The sequence below is a fragment of the Zea mays genome, chromosome 4 (assembly GCF_902167145.1).
Source record: "Zea mays cultivar B73 chromosome 4, Zm-B73-REFERENCE-NAM-5.0, whole genome shotgun sequence".
Lineage (NCBI taxonomy): Eukaryota > Viridiplantae > Streptophyta > Magnoliopsida > Poales > Poaceae > Zea > Zea mays.
The window spans coordinates 247,852,935-247,873,618 of NC_050099.1; the positions used below are offsets into that span (position 1 = coordinate 247,852,935).

Genomic DNA, 20,684 nt, shown 5'->3' on the forward strand with positions numbered 1-20,684 from the left:
CAGATTTGACAGGATTTTTGTCTCTGCGACCCAAACAGGCAACGAGGACTTGAAAGATCATAGTGATGTTTTGTAAGCAACCGAACTAGAATTCTGCCTATTCAGGCACCAGGCGATGACAACAGTGAGCCAGCACAGCCACAGCTGCAGAGCACAACAGCTTTAGTATGACAAGCATAGAACAGGCAGCAAATTGAGAAGATCCCTAAAGAATGCGCATGGACAAAAGGCTAATAAGATTTGCCATCAGCAGACTTAAATATTTCCCACATCGGTGTCCTCACAGGATCACAAGAGAAACGGAAACACTGGGGATCCTTTTTACATGCATCACGCCCAAAAACCCAACTGCTGAACAAAGTCTGTAAGTCTTAATGGCATCACATGGTTTTCGGGTGTAACCACCTAGTGGGACTTGGGACTTCACATGGACCACAAGAGGCCAGCCACAAGAAAGTCCTTTACCAAAGCGCGATCACTGGCACCACGGACTGCTGCTTGCTAGTTCTTCGGGAAGTGAGCGTTCAGTAGCCTGTTGATCTCCAGCATCCCAACCTTGTCCCTCCCGCCAAACAAGCTTTTGAGCGTGGCGTCGCAGTTGATCTCCGTTTTCTTGGCTGGGTTCTGCAAACCATTGGAGAGCTTTTCCTTAGTTCAAGACACAAAACTATCGCTGTGCAGACAACTAGCGTAACTAGGTATTACAAGGCTGCCAAGCAAATTAGACAGTATTCTGCAAGCTGACAAAGAAGCAAGGAGGCTAACAGGCCAAACTAATTTATTTTGCGGTGGAAAGTTGAAGCAGCCCAGAGCAATTGCTATACAAGTGCCTGTGCTTCGTTAATACACAGAAACAGGTCATTGGTCCAATCTTGCCTTCAGGATCATATATCATCAACAGCAAAGTACAATATTATGTCAAACAAACATCTACAGCGAACTTCAGAAGGCGCATCTGAACATTCGAAATACATTGTCCCTGTCAAATAATTGTACTGCAAGGAGAACATTATGAGTTTGTGACATTATTAGGGAACACCTCCACAATACACCCACACTACAGATGTTAATAAAAATGTGACTATTGTTCCTTAACTCTTCAGGTATGGATCCACTGAAGAGTTGGAACTGGACCAATGCTTCTGACCTACTGCTAGGAAGGATGACCTGGACTTTTAGGGTTGCCCAACATACTTGGAGAGAGAGAAAACAAAAACAGGGCCTCCGAACGTATCTGCTCAAAAGGTTACCGTGTTTATGTGCACATTTTAAATCTGGTACGTCCATCTCGCATCTAGCAGCAGCGGCAATTTATTTGTATAAGACCCCCTTCCACCTCCCTCCCATGCTACTGTTAGATTCAAGATAAATGTCCCTAAAATGTGCATGTGAGCACCATACTCCTTTGAGGACAGGATACGTTCCCTTCGCCAGATACTTCATCACTAGGTGCCCTGGACTCCCATTTCCAAACCCCCAACCTTGCCAATCGATTCGGTAGCACAGGCGAGAAACCCTAGATTTCCTCGGTCTGAATATCGCAATCCAACAATGAAACTACATTTAGGTGCCGTTTGGTCCCAAAATGTAACGTAAATGGTAACGGTAATGGTTTGCATTCGATTACCAACGGTAACAAGTTTGAATAGGCTGTTATCAATTTCTAGTGTGGTATCCGATTGCGGTTGAACTTAAACAAACATGATTTAACGTTATTTGTTACCTATTACATTACAAACATATAAACCAAACAGCACCTTAGTTCGTGGCACATCACGGAACGGCAAGTGAGGGCAGCCGGACCAAACAATGCAGCGCAGTCAAAAGCGAGAGGCTCTATAGCCGACCGGCGGGAGGGGTGGCTAGCGAGGGTGACTTGTGACTTGTGAGAGCGACGAGTGCGCTACCTGGAGGCCGTGGGCCTTGATGTGGGCCCAGATGAGCTTGATGGCCTCGGAGCGTGCGACCTCGGGCGCGCCGCCGGCGAACCTGCGGAACTCATCGGAGACCGGCATCGGCTTCGTGATCCCGGTCGGCAGTCTCGGCTTCGTAGTGGCCGCCTCGGTCTTCTTGGCCACCGCCGCCGCCGCCGCCGCCGCGCCCGCCTTCTTGGCTGCCGACGCCTTGGCGCCCGCCGCCGGGGACATCAGGAAGAGGGACCCGCGGAAAACCCTAGCCGCCGCCGCCATCCTCCGTCGGGGGTCCTCCTCGCCCGCGCGCTCGTTCCGAGGATTGGATGGAAGGGAGGGAGGCGAGGAGGCGGAGGGTTTATGAGTGGGTGTGGGGTTAGGGTTACGGATTCGAGCGGCTTTCCCACAAACCCTTTTGTATTTGGGCCCAGAGCCCCAGACTGGAGAGAGTCAGAGTGGGGACTGATGAGGAGGAGAAATCTTTACTACTCCTTAAGAGTGTAAGGAGGGCGTCCACACTTCACAATGGCTCCGCCCATCGCCCTCGCGCTCCCTCGCCCCGCCAATCTCGCGGGCGAGCCGCGCCCGCCCCATCCCCACAGGCTGCAGCCGTCACAGCGCGGTCCAAGCCATGCCGCCGCCACGGTGCCCCCGAGATCAACGACTGCAGCCCCGTCACCTTCCTCCCCGCTCCCCACCCCCTTCCCTCGTGCGACCCCTCTGCCGCGCTCCCATCCGCTGCGCCCCTCCCTGCACCGCAAATTCATCACCTCAGATCCCGCGCCCGAGCTCCACCAACCACCCCCCGCCGGATAGATCCCCGCCCTCGCCCCTCCCCCTGTGAGGGTCGCATTCGCGTCCGCCGTCGCGCCCCCGCCCCCAAACCCGTGCACCGTCGCCTGCTCCCCGCCTATCCCGCCGTCGCGCCCGTCCCCTTCCCCAACGCAGAGACACCGCGCGATGCGAGACAGCAGCGCCGTCCCCCGAGCCCTTCGGAGAGTCTATGTCACCACGTTTGCGGGTAGGTGGATATCTGGATCTGCTCTCCTCTGCTTCGTCGCTCGGCGGTCTCGTCACGACGGAAGAACAAGAAGCTTGCCGTCGAGTGAGGCCACGCGTCCCGTCCCTGCGTCGGTGTCGTGACTCCACAGAGCGTGCGCATCACCGGCGAGAGGCGAGGGCAGGCGGTGGTGGCGATGGCGTCCACCGATGCGCGCTTGGCGGGGATCGCCTCCTCCATCCGCGTCATCCCTGACGTCCCCAAGCCAGGTGGGTTCACCCTTGACTTCCGTACGAGCGTACCTCACCTTGCTCCTCTCTCTGTATCAACAACCCACCTGCTGTACCACTTGCATGTGTTTTATTTTCTGCAGATCCTCTTGGAGTTCAAGGAAGAAAAATTTTAGGACAAGGAAAATATGGATGCCGTGAGGTGATTTTTACTGTCCGTTTTCCCACTTGTTGTAGACAATGTTTTAGCCATAGGGTTGTCCTATTGTAAAATATAATTAAGACCACAACGCGTTTTCACCCCTCTAGACATTATAAATCCTTTCAACTGATCTCCTTTTGGTCTTATATCCGTTTGGCCACCGATGACGACGACATATGACTGGGTATCATTTTCTAGGAGTCAGCACAACCTACCATTGTTCGTGGAAATCATGTTCATTGTAAGCTGGGACTAGAAACAACAGGATCTTAGAAAATGGACACGAACCAGTCACAGCAGGAGCCAGCACGGGTTGTAGGCCGGAATCACGCGCATTGCAGGCTGGGAAGTGTTCTGAAAGAAGCACGCAATCTTTAGAAATGGACGAATCAAGTCACAGCAATTTGCTTATATCTAATTCATTTCAAAACACAATGTCGCTCTCGGACGACTCAACTTCAACTCTTCAAGGAATACTAGGTAAATGTATAGCCTATGCATGATCAACTTAGATTTAGTAATTCTTTTTTATTTGGTAAATGTATAGCCTTTACCCAACCAGTAACAGCCTAGCAATGTGCATGCCTGTAGGTTGTCTGTTTGATGTATTAGGAAAAAGCTTCATGTCGTATTCAATGGGATCCAAATCTGCAGGCAATATTTGATTAAATTTTGCATTCGTGATCAAGTGAAGCACAAGCATTTTTTAGCAGAGTAGTTGGTTCATGCCTGTATGGAGAGGCCATCAGAAATGGAACTTTTTTGCCCAGTCTGAACTTTCAGTGCATCAAACTCACTAGGCGTGTGCCCGTTTGTATGGAGCCTGCAGTAACCGTTTGTAGGCGTGTGCCCGTTTGAATGCCACCCAGTCTGAACTTTCAGTGCATCAAGTGGGCACAGAGGCAAAACGAGTACCGAGCCACTAGGCTTGTGCTGTCCTCGCTCGACCCGCCGTCGTCGCGCGTCGCCGTCTTCGGCTTCTGCAGGCTCTTTGGCGGCGACGACAAGGGCAGGAATGGCAGTTGCGCCAAAGCCAAGGGATGTGCCACTGATCTCGTTCGTACCTCCTGCTCCAGGTACCGGCGGCGGTCGAGTTTATTTGGCAGTAACATCCTGTTAGTTTTCACCCCTTCTCGTGATTTGTTGTTAGCAGGTGCTTATGGCTGAGGTTAAGCGCAACCATGGAGGATTCAAACATCAATTATAGCCATGTTGGGGTGCCATCTACGCCCATTCCCTCTCTGTATGAGGAGAAAACCTCTACGCATGTGAAATTCACTGATCGAAAACTGATCCTTCCACAGTCCCCAACATGTGTATTCTAAACTCGGGCTCACCCCCATCTTCGCGTTTCTGTAAGCCAATGTTGACCAACAGCTTAAGTTGGTCTTCTTCTGAATAGTCCATGGGAGCGAGAGATTGGATGTCATTGTTGTTCTTTTATTTGTAATTCAACATGTGCTGAGATTTTTATTGGCTGCCATACTCTCTCTAGATGCTTTTTTAAATGAAGTTCATAGGTTTGCAAAAGTAAGTCACCAGTTTTTAAAAATTAAAGATGTGATGGGTTTAGTGTTCGAGATGCTGTAACTATGAATCTGTTGATTTGGCTTGTCACTTCCAGAGCTTTGGTGGAGAGCAAGCTACTTAGTGGAACTACTCTCATTGTAGACCGCTACTCCTATTCGGGAGTGGCCTTTTCAGCTGCTAAGGGCCTTGACATTGAGTGGTGCAAGGTGAGCTGCGTGCCATACGGATGAATAATGACTTGCTCTCTTTCATTCATGTCAATATATAGCAGCAAACTAAGAAGTGATGCCTATTTATACTCTTTTCTAGGCTCCAGAAAATGGACTTATTGCTCCAGACCTTGTAATATATCTTGATGTACAACCAGAGGTACTCTATTTATACTCACTTAGCCTATTCCAACATGACAGTGTTTTAGTTTCTTTTTATGTTTTTCACGAATTTGACTTCTGCTCCATTGCTTAGACTTATACACAGATGATGGCCACTGTTTGCCCTTAACCCAATCAACAGTCCGCTATTTATTTCTCTTTTGGAACACTGAAAACAATCCACTGTATGATTCTAAAGTATAGTAAGCCAGGAAGTATGGGGAAGAACACATTTTGTTCAGCAAATTTCTTTGGCCACACTTCTATAATGCTAAATGTTGTCTGTGATGTTAAAGATGTTACTCGACAGTACCATGTAATATATGCTACGCTCACTTCAATAGTATATACATATATGGATTATCCTCGGGCTTCATGATTGTCAATGCTAATCTAATGTTACAGAAAGCGGCTGAAAGAGGAGGCTATGGGGGTGAGCGATATGAAAAGATAGAGTTCCAAAAGAAAGTTGCAGAGCATTACCATTCACTCCGTGATTCGACATGGAAGGTAACTCAGTTTCTGCAAGAATCACCAAGATGAGGTCCTTGTATTTGCTTGGCCTCGTGCCAACGACTCAGGTCTTGATATGTGCCAATCAAGGGTCTGGAATTGCAAGTGAAACAGATTCAATACCTATTTTGTTCAGTTTGCACTTTGCAGTGATATTAGTGGAATGTCAGAGCTAATGTTTCTGTGAGCAAAATAGAAGCACCATCAATTATAGCCAAACTGATAGCCATCCTTTACATTTGAGTATCTGGTATGTGGCCAAAGGAACGTGTACTGAATATGGGATTCAGGTTGAAATAAAGCGTATATTTTCTGTTTGATGGTGAATGTAAATGAAGATAAATATGACATTTGCTCTTAGCCTTTCTGTCATTCTTTTTTTAACGTGATCATGAGAATGTGAGTGAATGATGGCAGCATGACCTGCAAGTCATCATAACAAGAAAAAATATTTATAATGTTTCAATTGGAGCTACACACAAGAGCGTTTCAAATAACCTCGCTTGGTCTGTATCTACATGCATATGTGCTAATGAATATATAATATATACTGTTTCTAAAGTGATACAATATGACAAATTAAGATCACACTTTTTTATGCATTATGTCATATGTGAATTACTAAACCTTTAATTTTTCTTGAATCTCAAATTTATCAACACTTGGCTTACCGCAGCTGGCGACACGGGTAAGTGCTGCTGTTGAGTTCAATTCTTTTGTTCTTTCTATCGGCTATTTCAAGAGACTGACATTCCATAGAAGAGGGCAATGGAGGACGACACAATTCTTTTTTGTTCTTTGCAGCTGGCGACACGGGTAACTGCTGGCCAAAGTCATGCTGCTTGTGTTGTGGATCGAAAAGAAAATGTTCCAAAGCTAAGAAAAAACAAGAACACCAAAAGAAAGTGAAATGCAGGAATGCGTCCAAGCAAGTGCATGCTCTCGAAGTAGCTGGTGAGTTTGGTTCTGTTGCTCTTTTCTTTTTTATGTTCTCCAAAGTAATTATGGAGCCCGATCTGCATATCTTAAAATAAATAGGAAGAGAAACTGCACCTCCTGTGCCTCGAGAAAAGTTTGAGAAGAGATTTGGGCAGTCAGATGCATTTTTGGCTTCAACATTGCAAGATAATGGTGAAGGTTGTCGCTTCGACATGCTCAAAAGCCTTGATGATTGCATCCATGTGCTAAGTTGTGGGTACGAGAATAAGACACAATGGGGGAAAGAGGTAACTTTGCCCCATCCTGTCTTTGTTTTTCCTTCTCCCATGTAGTTTCCAGATCAGGCTCTTCAAACTGTGTTTGTGCCCTTGAAATAGAATGAAACTGCAACCTAGCATCCAAGAATACTTTTAGCTAACTCGATGAAAATATCTAGGTTGGTTGGATTTATGGATCTGTCACTGAGGATATCCTCACGGGCTTCAAGATGCACTGCCATGGTTGGCGATCTGTGTACTGCATGCCCAAGAGACCAGCATTCAAGGGATCTGCACCTATCAATCTCACTAATCGTCTCCATCAAGTTCTAAGATGGGCACTTGGCTCTGTGGAGATCTTCCTTAGCAAGCACTGCCCAATATGTTGATTCTCTATTTCCTGATGACATGTCTCTTAAACCTATATATCATGAAATAGAAGGCACAAAACAAATTATAGGAGCGCTCTCGCTTATTATTTACTCCCTTACCCAGATTCCACTTGTTAAATACGTGTTCATTGTCTTGAGGGCAAACAATGATGGCCAAGGTATGTCTTGCATTCTTGCTTCTTTGAAATTTCTGCTTTCAGTTACAAAAGAATGTGATTCTTTTTTGTACTTTGTTCTGACTCAGGTTTTTTTTGCATATAGTAACCTCTTCCTAAAATGTGATTTAGTTGTACTTGCTGGGAAGTTTATTATACATGTTTGATATGTTCATTTTTTAATATAGATATATCTTTTGCATTCTATTTCTTTACAAAAACAATTGGATTTTAATTGAATAGTTGTTCTCTACGATGACGGTGGTGGGAAATAGGAGTCCTGAATGATCTGGGATCTGTTTCTGCGCAACGACGGTTTATCAAAAGGAGAGGAGGCCCCATCTATGCCAGCAAGGGAGCTTGGTCAACTGCTGCTACAACATCCTGTCTTTTGTTGTTTTAGTGATATACAACAAAAAATCGAATGAGATATATGAAAATTGAAGTGTACAAAGAAGTTCTCACTTCTTAGACTTTGTTTTTGTGGTATTCACATTGTAATTTGATTTATATAAGTTTACTTTATTGCTTGTTTGCAAATAATTTATAAGATATTGATGTTGATAACATATGTGTTATTTGTTTTTATGTGATCATTGTATACTATTTTTTTAGAATACTTTGTATACCATCGCAACAATGACATATCCGTGTATAAGTGTCCCCCGTTGCAACGCACGGGCATATAACTAGTTTGGTATTATGAAACACGACGGATGCGGCTTCGACGAAATAGAGGCTCAGCCGAGGGTTTCTCCGTTATGGAAATGCTGGGCATAGCCAACACTCTAAAATAGAAATGACAGCTCTATTAACAGGTTAACAACTCTATTAACCTGGTTCCGTCCCCCAGCCTCGTCGCCGTCCGCGCCGACCTCCGCCCCGTGTTCGCCTTCCTCTCCGCGGACCTGGGCGTGCCGGAGTCGGCGCACCGGCGCGTGGTGATCAAGTGCCCGCGCGTGCTGGCCTGCAGCGTCCGCGACCAGCTCTGCCCCGCGCTCATCTACCTCCGCAGCCTGGGTCTCTGTCTGCGCGCGCGCTGTGTTCAGCGTCCTCCCCTGCCGAAGTTTCCCTGTCCAATGGCGCTCGGCTTCTTCTCCGTGGAGCTCGCCCCTGCCCAAGTCCGGCTGCCTGTGCGCTCCTTCTTCCTCCTCCCCTGTCGCGCCTGGCTTGCCCCGATGCTCTTGCTCTAGCTCGCCGTGGAGCTCTGTGCGCCGAGCTTCTCCCTGATCTCCCTCGGCGCCCTGTTTTCTGTCAGCCGAGGTTCTTCCCCATGGCGCCCCAGCCCCTATTTTTTCCCGAGCGCCCGACTCCAGCTCCCTGCTGTCGCGGCTCCCAGCTTCTCTCCTCTGCTCGCTCTCCCAGTTCATGGCGCGAGCAAGCTCCCACACGTGTCCTGGCGTCTGCGCCGTAAGACTCCTTGCGTCCTCCCCCTGCTTGCCACAGCTGCCGACTATGGGCGTGGACTATGGGCGTGCGCTGGAGCAGAACCCGGCGCTCCGCGACGCGGCGCCGGAGTCCATCCACGCGGTGGTGTCGTTCCTCCAGTCCCGCGGGCTCCAGTTCAAGGACCTGGGCCGCGTCTTCGGCATGTGCTCGTCCGTGCTGACCGCCAGCGTCCGCGCCGACCTCCGCCCCATGTTCGCCTTCCTCTCCGCGGACCTGGGCGTGCCGGAGTCGGCGCACCGGCGCGTGGTGATCAAGTGCCCGCGCGTGCTGGCCTGCAGCGTCCGCGACCAGCTCCGCCCCGCGCTCATCTACCTCCGCCGCCTGGGCTTCCGGGTTGGGCGGAGACTCGGGTGGACGGCAGTAAGAGCGAGCAGGCCTACGTATATGGTAACGGAAATATAACGGCGTGAGTTTGAGGTCGTCGTTACCTGTTAATAGAGCTGTCATTTCCATTTTAGAGTGTTGGCTATGCCCAGCATTTCCTTAACGGAGAAACCCTCGCCTGAGCCTCTATTTCGTCGAAGCCGCATCCGTCGTGTTTCATAATACCAAATTTCTCGATGAGGAGTGGGGAGAAGCAAGCAAAGGAATAGGACAGGAACCGGAAGGAGAATGTCTCCTTGCTATAACGATACTCCCTTATTTTTTTTATTTATCATATTTTAGTTTAAAAATAAACTAATGAACGATAAATATTCAAAAAACGAAGATAATATTTTTATTATCTACGATTGATAGTTTTACTTGTGTCTATGATTCATGAGTCTAATAGTAAAGAAAGACGAACGAAAATAAAAATTAGGGTTTCCCTTTTACATTTTTAGGACCTAGTGCGTGTTTGCACTCATACATAATTCATTTAACAAGCAACTAAAATAACTAGTGAAATGAGGTAATGGCTTGTGCAAGCAAGCTTTAGGCTTACGTGCAAACAAGTCTTCTTGTCCTTAAAATTGTGATTCAGTCATAATTGCATATTTAACATTTAACACTAATCGATACTTACTTCCTTTTAGCATATAACGTGAAACTATTTCTAGTTCAAATACCAATAAATGTATTTAAATCTCTCTATCAACACTAGTATTACTACATCGATGTATATGTATCTACAGAGAACATATTTTATATTATGAGACAAGTAAAATGTAGTTGCATTTTATATTTTAAGATAGGATGTAGAGGGTTAAGTGCTAAATGTGTAACTATGTTTGACTTGGCAAGCTAGTGGGAGGTTTAAGTACTAAATATGTAACACATTTAGATGAAGATCTAAAGGTTCATATGGCTCGCTACCATGTTGTAAATTTTGCTTGCACAACAGTCATTTCCAGAAATGCAGACTTTGGTCTTGAACGAAGTTGCACATAGAGGGGGAAAGTATTACCATGTTCAAGTGTTCAACTGGTCACCTTCAGCAAAACTATAATTCCCAGGAAAACAATGTTTCGCTTTATCTGATGAGAATTGCGTACAGCACACAGCGTGATTATTTTTTATCCGTACAAGTTAGCTACCAGACAACACTTTTTTCGGCTGAGTATGACAGATTCTCAGCTGGCTGTTTTTGTAACCGGCTAAATGATGATCGATAATAAATACGGTCAGTTTCTTCGTTCCTTCAATCTTTTGGTTTGTCTTGTCTTTAGCGTTACTCAAAAATGGGCAGATCAAACGGCTTATTCTTTGGCAGGCCTTCAGTGTCTCTTGACGATGACGACAGGGAGAGCGCAGAAAACGCCTTTGCTGGGGATTCTTTATCCATGTCCAAGAAGAAACGATGCCTAGCACAACGAGCTTTTCAGAGTCAGCGACAAGAGGGCGGCTAAACCACCCAACGGGTGGATGGTATGGAATCTCAAAGGAACATTGCTTACCATCTGGAGTCTGATGTCAATTCTGGGTGGAAAGCAGTTGCGAGGATGTTCCCTTGCCGCACTGCAACAATTACCCGATCTTTTGAATACTCTTCTTCCTGAAAGTATATATTCTCGTCAGTCAACAGAGGATAAGCAGGCCCCATTCAGAATACGGAATTAAGCGTTACAAGATTGCCAACTAGCACTTTCGCTGTTTTTTTCCTAATATAAGGAAAAACTTGGCCAATTCCCAAAAGGCACGGTTACATGAACACATTTCATGCAGAAAAACAAGCCAATGAACAAAAACACATGTCATGCTGCCGTGACAGGGCAGCCCATTCAGATGCTTTAGCAAACCAGTAATACCCCAAAGGAGACAAATTTGATCGAATCATCGAAGAACCCATTAGTCCATTTGTCTGAATATTTGAGTTGCAATGGCCAACGGGTTAAAACTATATATCATTTCAGATCTCAAAGCCAGTTTGAATAATCAGGACTACACAAGAAGGCAGAGACCACATGTAGAATCAGCATGTTATATGCAAGTATGCCCAGATCTGACCATAGTATCTTGTACCTGCTTTCCAAGAAATGGCCATATTCACTGGCTCACTGCTCATTAAAGAACTAAAAGGAACTGTTAAAACGAGAAGAAATAATGAGCGCTCATGCTAAAAATCTAGTTTACTAGAAATATATCAGAACTCAGTTTGGCCATTTGAAGACAATTGCAGTATTCTAGTAAAAAAAAAGCAACATACAAACCTCAGTACCCTCCCCAAATGATATTGTAATGCTGGGTCTGTCAACAGGAACAGGGCAATCCGCCAATATTTCAACATCTGGACCTACTTCCAATATAGCAGGTGCCCGTATAAATACACCGCGGCATGTATCATTCCCTCCTTCCTTCTCCGAAAGCTTTGGCACGGAAAGCTCTGTCTCAAAGCTTTGAAGCTGCAAGAGAAACAGTCTGCAATGAAACATGGTGTTCATATTTGTGTGTTTAATAATAACTACAAATCCTTTGAAGATGCAAAATTCAATAATATGACTATCACATGCCATATGATCCCCAAATTTACCTGACTCCCAAAAAAGTTTCGGTGGACTGTACAATCTAATCCTCCAACAAGTTCCTGCCCCCCTGTTTTTTGCCCTGAAAGCAACACTATTCAACTATCGTGACATTCTATTAACTGGTTTCCAAAAAAGAACATGGCAAGTATAAATTTGTGACCCACTCACCTACTGCTTTGTTTGCAAGAAAGATGAGCCCAGCACAGGTTCCCCAGACAGGCTTTCCACCTCCGACGAACTCTCGAAGTGCAGGGAACTGCAGGGCAAAAGGAAATGAGATTTTTACAAGCTATAAGCAATTAGGAGGTCATAAATACATAAATATACAATCTCAGGCATACAGAAGTCCAGGAAGTGCAAATGCTAAAAAACAAGTGGCACTCTTCCGCAAATCTATTCTGGAACAGGGGAGCATGTTATAGTCAATGAGTGTGGTGATACTTATTCGGTCATTGTCACACATTAGTCTCTATGTGTAAACTTGTTGAGGGATGGAATCCAGAGAAGTTTTGAGTGTGAGGTATGTAGAGAACAAAGGGGAGATTGTTAGGGTGTGTCCTCTACACTAGCCGATTAACAATAACCAGGATAGGGCTAATCCTAACCGTCTAACCGCGCCCATGATCGGGGGGGGGCGGGGCTATCCTAACTGTTGGTTGCAAACCCCTGTCACAAGACGCCATATAAATAGATTAAGAGAGGCAGCGGGTTTAGCCAATGCTAGTACCTCAACCTAAACCCTAATCCACAGAAGCCCCATCGCCTGGCGTTCGCGAGTGACTGGAAGAGCTTCATCCTAATGGCGGCTGCAGATCTTGGAGCCACTACGGGTCCTGGATCTGTGCCTCCTCCTCTGCAGGGGTTCCAGGCGGCGGCGGCGGCGAACCGCCTACACTGCGCCACAAACCACCACACCACAAGGCAACGGTATGTGTATGTCTCTCTATCACCTGTGTTCGTGTTTGTATGCATTGATCCAAGATGGATCAGTTCTCTGATGTGTTATTAAGTGTTCTCGGATTGATTGAGTTGAACACAGTAGAGATCTTAGAACTATCATGTGGGTCTCATGATTCTTGAGAAACTGATTCTTGAGGGCGAGCCAGAGGTGGCACGTCGTACCATTATGCTCCTGTCGATCTGGCGCAGCTCAGGGGAGATGGTGCCAGGATCCAGCAGACGGCGATGTTGTCCATCTGATCCTAGTACCCTCCTAAAGGTGGAGGTTAGCGATGACAGCAACCTCATAAGCTGCAGCGGGGTCATCCTATGGAGGGCACCCTAGGGTGGGGGGCCTGCGACGCAACAAGGGTGGTGGCAGCCCTAGAGCCTGGAGGGGAGGCTGCCCTGCAGAGGCGTCGGCCACGGGAGAAGCGGAGACAAAGAAGAAGAAGGACCCACCCACCAGATTGTGGTAGTTGGCGAGCTTGGCCATGGTGGTGCTCTCGCCACCGGGGATGATGAGCGAGTCGATGCCGAGGAGCTGCTCTGGCTTGCGCACCTCCACCCCCTTCACCCCGATCCTCCTCAGCGCTGCACCCACCCACCCACACACACACACACAGAGAGCAGCAGCAGCAAAATCAACGACACGAGCATCTGGTGGGCAGTAGAGTGAGTGAGACGAAATCGGATTCCGTACCGGCCATGTGCTCGTTGTAGGATCCCTGCAGCGCGAGGACGCCCACCACCGCCATACCCTCCTCCCGACCCTGCTCCGCCGACCTCGGGACGCGCGCTCCGGTAGGTGTGTGGGTCGGACAGACAGGCGAGGCGGCTCTGGTGGAGCGGAGTGCTTGCCTGGTCGGTGACGTCACGGGGAGCGGAATGGAAGGGGAGAAAGAAGCCGCCGGCGGCGGCCACACCACTCTGGGATATCGAAACGTTTGGGTGCACTTGCCGCTGCCACGTCAGGGGAAAAGGACTAGTGTGGGAGTGGGACTGTGGGAGGGTAGGCGACGGCCGCTCGTGGCCATCCGATCGCCGTGGAGCCGTTCGCCCACGTCGGCGGGGAGATCGCCGCCGTCCGTAGTGTTGATGTCCGTGGCGGATAGCTCGTTACGTTATCAAGTCAGCGGGCTGAGCGCTTGGTGGGCCAAACGCTGTTACGTGCTGGGCTGGATAATGGAAGATGTGCCACAATGCCAGCCCAATAAAAATAAGAAATTGAGTGAGGGCTCAGTCCCTCCCCCACTCATTTCTACGTTACAGTTACAACTAGTAGAGCCCAAAATTTAACCATGAGTTTTCTTGCCCAGCCCAATTTAGATATCTCTACTCTAATATTTTGGCGCTCATCTTTACAAATATACCTTCACTCCCATTTTATCCTAAATCCAACTCTACTCTAAACACAGGGAATATATGGCTTTAGGAATTCTGTTTGCTGATATAATTAATATTTCCCAAATAATGTACTCATAAGATTGTTTTCATGGCATGTCTTGTTTCATTTCAGTTGGTTTAGTTGGATGGCAATCTGTGTCATACGTGAAAGAATATTACACCATGTTCGGATGTTGATATTAAAGTCTATAGTTGAGAATTGGAAACAATATTTCTGAATTCTGGTGTTTGGTTGTATAATGAATTTAGAGTTGTAATAAAAACTAAATTCCTCATTAGTGGACTAAAACTAGAAGTATTGGTTGGAATTGCAATTCCAATAACATACCAACAACATATTTGTATTGCAACCTATTTCCAGTACTACGTTAATTTGGTATTGGATCTAAGGTAGTGTTTGGTTTCGGTGCCAGTTAGAATGTACGGCTCCGTCCGATAAAATTTGGGAAGCCAGATGGTTCAATATTTAAGCATAATTTTTCATTTTTAGAACCACACTGTTCTATATGAAATAAATCCAAACAACACCAAAATGGGAGCGTAGCGGCTTCGTTCCGCCATATTCCGGAACCAAACGCTACCTAAGAGAAACTCCAATAAAAGTAACTCCAACAACTCCTAATGTTCTAGTCTTAAACTTTCTTATAGGAGGGAAGAAAGTCTCCCAATCCGATCGCATACGTAAACTGTACCCAACTCTCCATTGCGCATATTCCGCAGGCGGCGACGCTCCCAATCCCCTATGATTTTATTTTCCCACGCCATTCCCCTTCCTTCGCACCTCCAAACGGTCTCGCGTTTATGCATGACACTGTTTCTCTATTTATAGAAGAGATAACAACTTTATATGGAATTACATTCATGTCCTTAAGATTTATAAATATGGTTCACAAATATCATAAGGGTGACGTCGTCTTTTACTTTCAACGCTTCGGTAATAGATTTGGCTTTGTCATCCTTCGTATCTTGTTCATGCGTTTCTTGTTAGTTATGTTTCGAAGCATGCTCTCGTGCCTCTAACCGGTCCTTCCGAAGGTACTTCAAACGACGGTACCTGCAATATTTTAGATATATGCCAAGAAAGAACTATTAATTTGGCGTTTTTAGGACCTTCACATAAAGAAGACCCCCAACAACAGTCGATGTGGGTTTAATCCCCTAGCTCTCTAACATTTGTTATGGGCCATGAAATATTTAGTTGACTTAAATGAGCCAACCCGTTTAGCCCAACACACTTCATGTACGCTACAGTGTGTGCCTCTGGATATGTGTGGGCATTTTTTTGAATCATCGTTATTTTTGGTGAGTTTGGCCAAATCTAAAAAAAAGAGTGGTAGAAGCACATGGTTTAAATAGAACAAACCATGTCCACAGTGAACCACATCCCTCTAAACAAAGGAGAAACACAATGGATCATGTCACCGAAGAGAGACCATATTACATTATTAATTATTGTCTACGACAAACTACACTGAAGGATCTAGTAATAAAACTCGGATACGAATGATAGTTCTCTCTTTGGATATTTCACGGGGAAGTCTGTCAGCAACAATACAAGAAAGACGTCAGAAGCTCACCAGCACTGAAGATGGAGCACTGAAGATGAAAAAGCTGACCAACGATACTGACGTTGCCACAACGACGGAGCGGTAGAGGCGAGACAACACATGAGTATTTGGGTCCGAATGGGTCGTGTATTTGGCCGGACTGGGTGGTAGTTTATAAGCTCTCTCTAGTATTGTAAGAAGGTATCGAACAATTAATGAACAGACAAAGACACTAGTTCTCAGCCTCGCCTTCCTCCCTGCTTTCCTCGTTTCCAAGTCTTCTTCCCGAATCCTCACTCCTTCCTGCTCTCTTCTAGAAGCTTCCCACTACCGACGCTAACAAAGTCCAAGAATTTAGCTCAATTTTGGGCCATGCAATAACCTTCTAATATGTGGCCGGCTGTGTCTCGATTCCAAAGCCAAACGGGAACAGTGCATCCTCGCAGTGCGCATCGCCGACGTTCATGGGCAGCTGGTCCACCGACCGGAACCACGTCCTGGACAGCTTCCCGGTGAAGCCGTAGTCGCCGAACAGCACGTCGCTGACGCCCTGCCCCTCCGTGCCCGGCAGCCACGCCGCCACCAGCGCGTCGATGACATCGACGAACGGCTCCACCACCAGCGGCCGCCCGGAGACGAGCACAACGACGCACTTGATGGCGCCGCACACGTTCCGGATGACGTCCGGCCCGGGCGCGGGGATGGTCAGGTTGAGGTTGTCGCCGAACGTCTCGGCGTAGGGGGGCTCGCCGACGACGACGATGGCGTAGCCAAAGCGGGCGCGGTTCTGCTGGAGGAATGCCGCGTCGGGGTTCTCGGAGTAGACGACGTCCGTGCCGGGGGCGACGGCGCGCCGGACGCCGTCGAGGATGGTGGTCCCGGCGGTGAGGTTGTTCCCCGTGAGGCCCTGCCAGGTGATGGTCCACCCGCCGCACTGGCTGCCGAGGTCGTCGGCGTGGCTGCCGGCGACCAGGACGGCGCCGTTCTTGGGCAGCGGCAGCATCGGGCCGGCGCCCGGCTTGCCGTTCTTGAGGAGGACGAGGGACTTGCGCACGGCCTCGCGCGCCAGGTCGCGGTGCTCCTGCTTGCCGAGCTCGCCCGCCAGGCTGGCGTCGGCGTAGGGGTGGTCGAAGAGGCCCATGGTGAACTTGACGCGCAGGATGCGGCGCACGGCGTCGTCGATGCGGCTCATGGGGATGGTGCCGTTCCGCACCAGCAGCGTGAGGTCGTCGATGAACTCCGTGTACGTGTACGGGATCATCACCATGTCGATCCCGGCCAGGATGCCCAGCTTGATGGACAGGAGGTAGTCGGCGTGGTCCGGGGTCGTGATCCTGTCCAGCCCTTGCCAGTCCGAGATGATGAAACCCTGAAACAACATCCATTCATTACTGATTGCCTGAAGCACTCGAACAATCGAATCCAGACGACTACGTGCCCTGAAGCGGAGCCTGTTCTTGAGGTGGTCGGTGACGAGGAAGTGGTTGGCGTGCATCTTGACGCCGTTCCAGCTGGAGAAGGAGACCATGACGGTTGACACGCCCCGTATGACGGCGTTGTAGTAGGGCGGCATGTGGACGGCCATGAGGTCGTGGAAGGACGCGACCGTGTTGCCCTCGTTGACGCCCTTAGTGGTGCCGCCGTCGCCGACGTAGTGCTTGGAGCAGGCCGCCACGTTGCGGTGGCCAGGGGCGACGTAGGGCCGGCCGGCGTCGGTCGCGTCCGGGATCTCGCCCTGGAACCCGGAGATGATGGCGGTCATGTCGCGCACCACCTCCGGGTCCTCGCTGAAGCTCTCGTAGCACCGGCCCCACCGCGGGTCCCTGCACACCGCGACGCAGGGAGCGAAGACGTAGGGGATGCCGGTGGCCCTGACCTCCAGCGCCACGGCAGCTCCGATCCTCCGCGCCAGCTCTGGCTCCCTGGTGCAGCCGAGGCCGACGTTGTGCGGGAAGATGGTGGCTTTGTACACGTTGCCGTGGCCGTGGACGGCGTCGATGCCGTAGATGACCGGGATCCCGAGCCGCGTCGACATCGCGGCGCGCTGCATCCCGTTCACCATCTCCACCCACGCCTCCGGCGGCGCGTTCTTCGCCGGCACGCTGCCGCCGCCGCTGAGCACGCTGCCTGCAGTGCACACGCCCGGCCCGGATGTCAGGATGTGTGTATGTACGTGTGTGCATATATACATGATACGTGCTGGCATGCATGCACGTACCTACGAGGTACTTGCTGACGACGTCGGCGGTGGCGTTCTCGCGCTCGATCTGCGACATCTGCCCGATCTTCTCCGCCAGCGTCATCCGCCCCAGCAGGTCGTCGATCCGCGTGTTCAGCGGCTGCGTTGGGTCCTTGTACCTCATGCGGTCGACCTCATCTAAATGCCTCTTAACAAAATGATAGGGTCCTAAATAATTGTAAGTTAAAAAAATAAATAAAAATATGTCTTAATTCTAATCTAATCTGATTCTTAAATTTTATAGCGTAAAATTTATAGCTTATTGTCACCCGCATTCGCCTCTACGGCGACGCAACCCCACAGCTGCAGCAACGGCATCAGGCAGACGGCTGCTGCGATGGCCATGCCCATCCTGCAGCGACCACTCGCAGCCCCTTCCATAGCTTAGCTCGGCACGATCCTGCTCCTTCGTTCTTTTCCCTGCAATTTTTTTTTTTGCGTGTCAAAGTTATACATCATGCATCACGCATATGCATGATTTGAAACGAACGATGATTTGAAACGAACGAAGGATTAAAAGACGACAGATCGATGTGATCAGCTGCTTACAGAGAATAAGCTAGGAGCCACGGCGGGCAGCAGTGCACAGAATGAAGCAGCGTGTGGGGCTAGTCGCTTTGGCCTCCATTTGTATTTGTATTGTACTTGAGCAAGGGCTCATCCAAAATATCTGTTATTGATTCTGGATAAATTAGTCTGCGTACGTCGTTGGTCTTCAGTCTTCACCCTCTCCGATCCCCCAGATTCCTTCTTCGTTTGCGTTCAAATTAAATATATTCATGAGATCTCTGACAGCATTAATTCTATCGACAGGCCGCCGGCTGCTAAACTCTTTCTTGTACGAGCTAGACCCCCCCCCACCACTTGTATACGCTGACCATGTAAAGAAATAAGAACTACATGATCTTATTATCAATCAGTTAGGGCCAGTTTAGGAACCCTGTTTCTCCCTTTAGAAATAGGAATCCCTTAAAAATAGAGTTCCTAAACTAGCACTTAGTTAGTTACTATTAACACACACAATTTACTCTTGTTAAGAGTTAGTTAAGAGTATACATGTCTAAACAGGTGGGCCGTGCTGGCCCGGCACGGGCTCGCCTTCGGCCCGACACGTCTGGGCCTGTTAGGTTGATGGGCCGTGTCGGGCTGGTCTATCGTGCCACATTTCAGGCTCAAGCACGACACGTATATAACCACGTCGTGCCAGGCCAGTCCGTAGCCCGTTAAGGCCCGCCGTGCTTTGACCAGAGTAGGAACGAAAATAAACAAAAAAAAAAGCCTACAAAACAAGCTTTGCCAAGATTCAAACCCTGGTTGGAGGCTTAAAAATGCCTAGCCACATCACTCTATCCAACTAAACCAATTTTCTTTTGTGTCTAAACTATTAAAGTTGCTTCTAATATACAAAGAAATGCACTGGGAAATAAAAAAATAACCAGGTCGTGCTCGAACCGGCACGACGTGCCACGACAGCGATCCAAGCCTAGCACAAATAACGAGCTGTGTCGGCCCGAGCCTGTCAACCACCGGATCGTGTCGTGTTCGTGACGGGTCAAAAACGTGTCGTGCTACGGGCCATTTGGACATGTATAGTTAAGAGCTAGCATTCCAAGTTCCAACGCCTTTTTAAGCATGCCACGTCATGCATGGACGAATACCCAAGCCGATAATGCGTTTTACTCAAGTTTTTTTCCCCCTTTCGAGCATGAGTAGCGTTGTTCAAGCTACGCAGCGATCGACAGATGGTACGTTTGGACAGTATCCAACGGATGCATGCACGGCGGCCGGTGGACCTCCAAGACCAAAAAAAAGACGAAATGATTCAGACCAGCGGAGTATAAGGGAGTGTTTGGGAGTGAAGTTTTTTCACAGTTTTGGAAGAATACTGCAGTATTCTCAAATACTGTAGTATTATATACAGAATGATGTTTGACAAACTGGATAAAATCTCTGTTTTCAAAAATGAAGTATTGCAAATACTATAGTTGTTTTAAGGTATTCTAAACTTAGGTCTGGACCTCAGTTTCCAAAATTATGGTATTGTAAATTGCGGTATTGTCATGACTAAAGTATACTGTAGTATTTCAAAAACTGTGGTTTTCAAAAACTTTATTCCCAAACAGGGCCTAACCATGCATCTTGTCAGTTCATGCATGTCATATAACCATGCATCTTGTCAGTTCATGCATATGCACGTGATTTGCACGTATTTTATATATATTGAGCTTCCGAACTTCGGTATAGTATATGAAGATAAAGTATTCCTCAACCTTCGATCGAGGAGACCTCGATCTCGGAGGCAACATTAATTTTCGGTCGCCTTACGACGATCGATTCGCCACACAGCTAGCTATAAATGGTTCGGATCTCGAGGATTCTTATATCTTTAATCACCATTTTAAAGTAATTATATATATATATATATAAAGTATTTTTAAGATCTGATTTGTCTCGCCACTTTGTCGCCACATAACAACATCAGAGTATTGTAAGTGTTCAAGAATTTTGTAGAGTAGTAAGGTCATTCCCAATTAAGGTCTTGTTCGGTTATTTCAATTCCATGTGTATTGTTGTGTATTGAGATAGATTGAGATATATTTTGACTTGCTATGGAATTAAACCGACTCAATATCACTCAATCCACATGGATTAACGGCAA

At 47.8% G+C, this 20,684-nt stretch overlaps 4 protein-coding genes across 5 annotated transcripts; 1 reads left to right on the forward strand and 3 right to left on the reverse strand.

Moving 5' to 3' along the window:
* Window positions 1–173: 173 nt before the first annotated feature.
* LOC100193662 (uncharacterized) lies at window positions 174–2,377 on the reverse strand. Its single transcript, NM_001138755.2, has 2 exons — window positions 1,908–2,377; window positions 174–624 (listed from the first exon to the last, which is right to left on the reverse strand). The coding sequence occupies exons 1-2, from the start codon at window positions 2,187–2,189 to the stop codon at window positions 502–504; spliced, it is 405 nt and encodes a 134-aa protein (NP_001132227.2). The 5' UTR covers window positions 2,190–2,377; the 3' UTR covers window positions 174–501.
* Window positions 2,378–3,106: 729 nt separating this feature from the next.
* On the forward strand, window positions 3,107–7,586 carry LOC103654955 (uncharacterized). Its single transcript, XM_035967630.1, has 9 exons — window positions 3,107–3,179; window positions 3,284–3,342; window positions 4,225–4,418; window positions 4,967–5,078; window positions 5,182–5,241; window positions 5,649–5,736; window positions 6,516–6,710; window positions 6,795–6,982; window positions 7,132–7,586. Exons 1-9 carry the CDS (start codon window positions 3,107–3,109, stop codon window positions 7,339–7,341), a joined length of 1,179 nt encoding a protein of 392 aa, XP_035823523.1. The 3' UTR covers window positions 7,342–7,586.
* Window positions 7,587–10,318: 2,732 nt separating this feature from the next.
* On the reverse strand, window positions 10,319–13,915 carry SMK2 (Small kernel2). Of its 2 annotated transcripts, none has more exons than NM_001153807.2 (7): window positions 13,536–13,915; window positions 13,299–13,426; window positions 12,062–12,149; window positions 11,899–11,972; window positions 11,579–11,770; window positions 10,826–10,923; window positions 10,319–10,732 (listed from the first exon to the last, which is right to left on the reverse strand). In NM_001153807.2, the coding sequence occupies exons 1-7, from the start codon at window positions 13,588–13,590 to the stop codon at window positions 10,600–10,602; spliced, it is 768 nt and encodes a 255-aa protein (NP_001147279.1). In that variant the 5' UTR covers window positions 13,591–13,915; the 3' UTR covers window positions 10,319–10,599. The 2 variants fall into 2 exon arrangements, with proteins under 2 accessions (NP_001147279.1, NP_001398314.1); NM_001411385.1 differs by having other exon boundaries at window positions 11,899–11,984.
* Window positions 13,916–15,639: 1,724 nt separating this feature from the next.
* On the reverse strand, window positions 15,640–18,701 carry LOC103654957 (beta-glucosidase BoGH3B). The gene is made up of 5 exons (XM_008681768.4): window positions 18,575–18,701; window positions 18,295–18,445; window positions 18,005–18,193; window positions 17,225–17,913; window positions 15,640–17,155 (listed from the first exon to the last, which is right to left on the reverse strand). The coding sequence occupies exons 2-5, from the start codon at window positions 18,404–18,406 to the stop codon at window positions 16,172–16,174; spliced, it is 1,974 nt and encodes a 657-aa protein (XP_008679990.1). The 5' UTR covers window positions 18,407–18,445; window positions 18,575–18,701; the 3' UTR covers window positions 15,640–16,171.
* Between the last annotated feature and the right edge of the window lie 1,983 nt (window positions 18,702–20,684).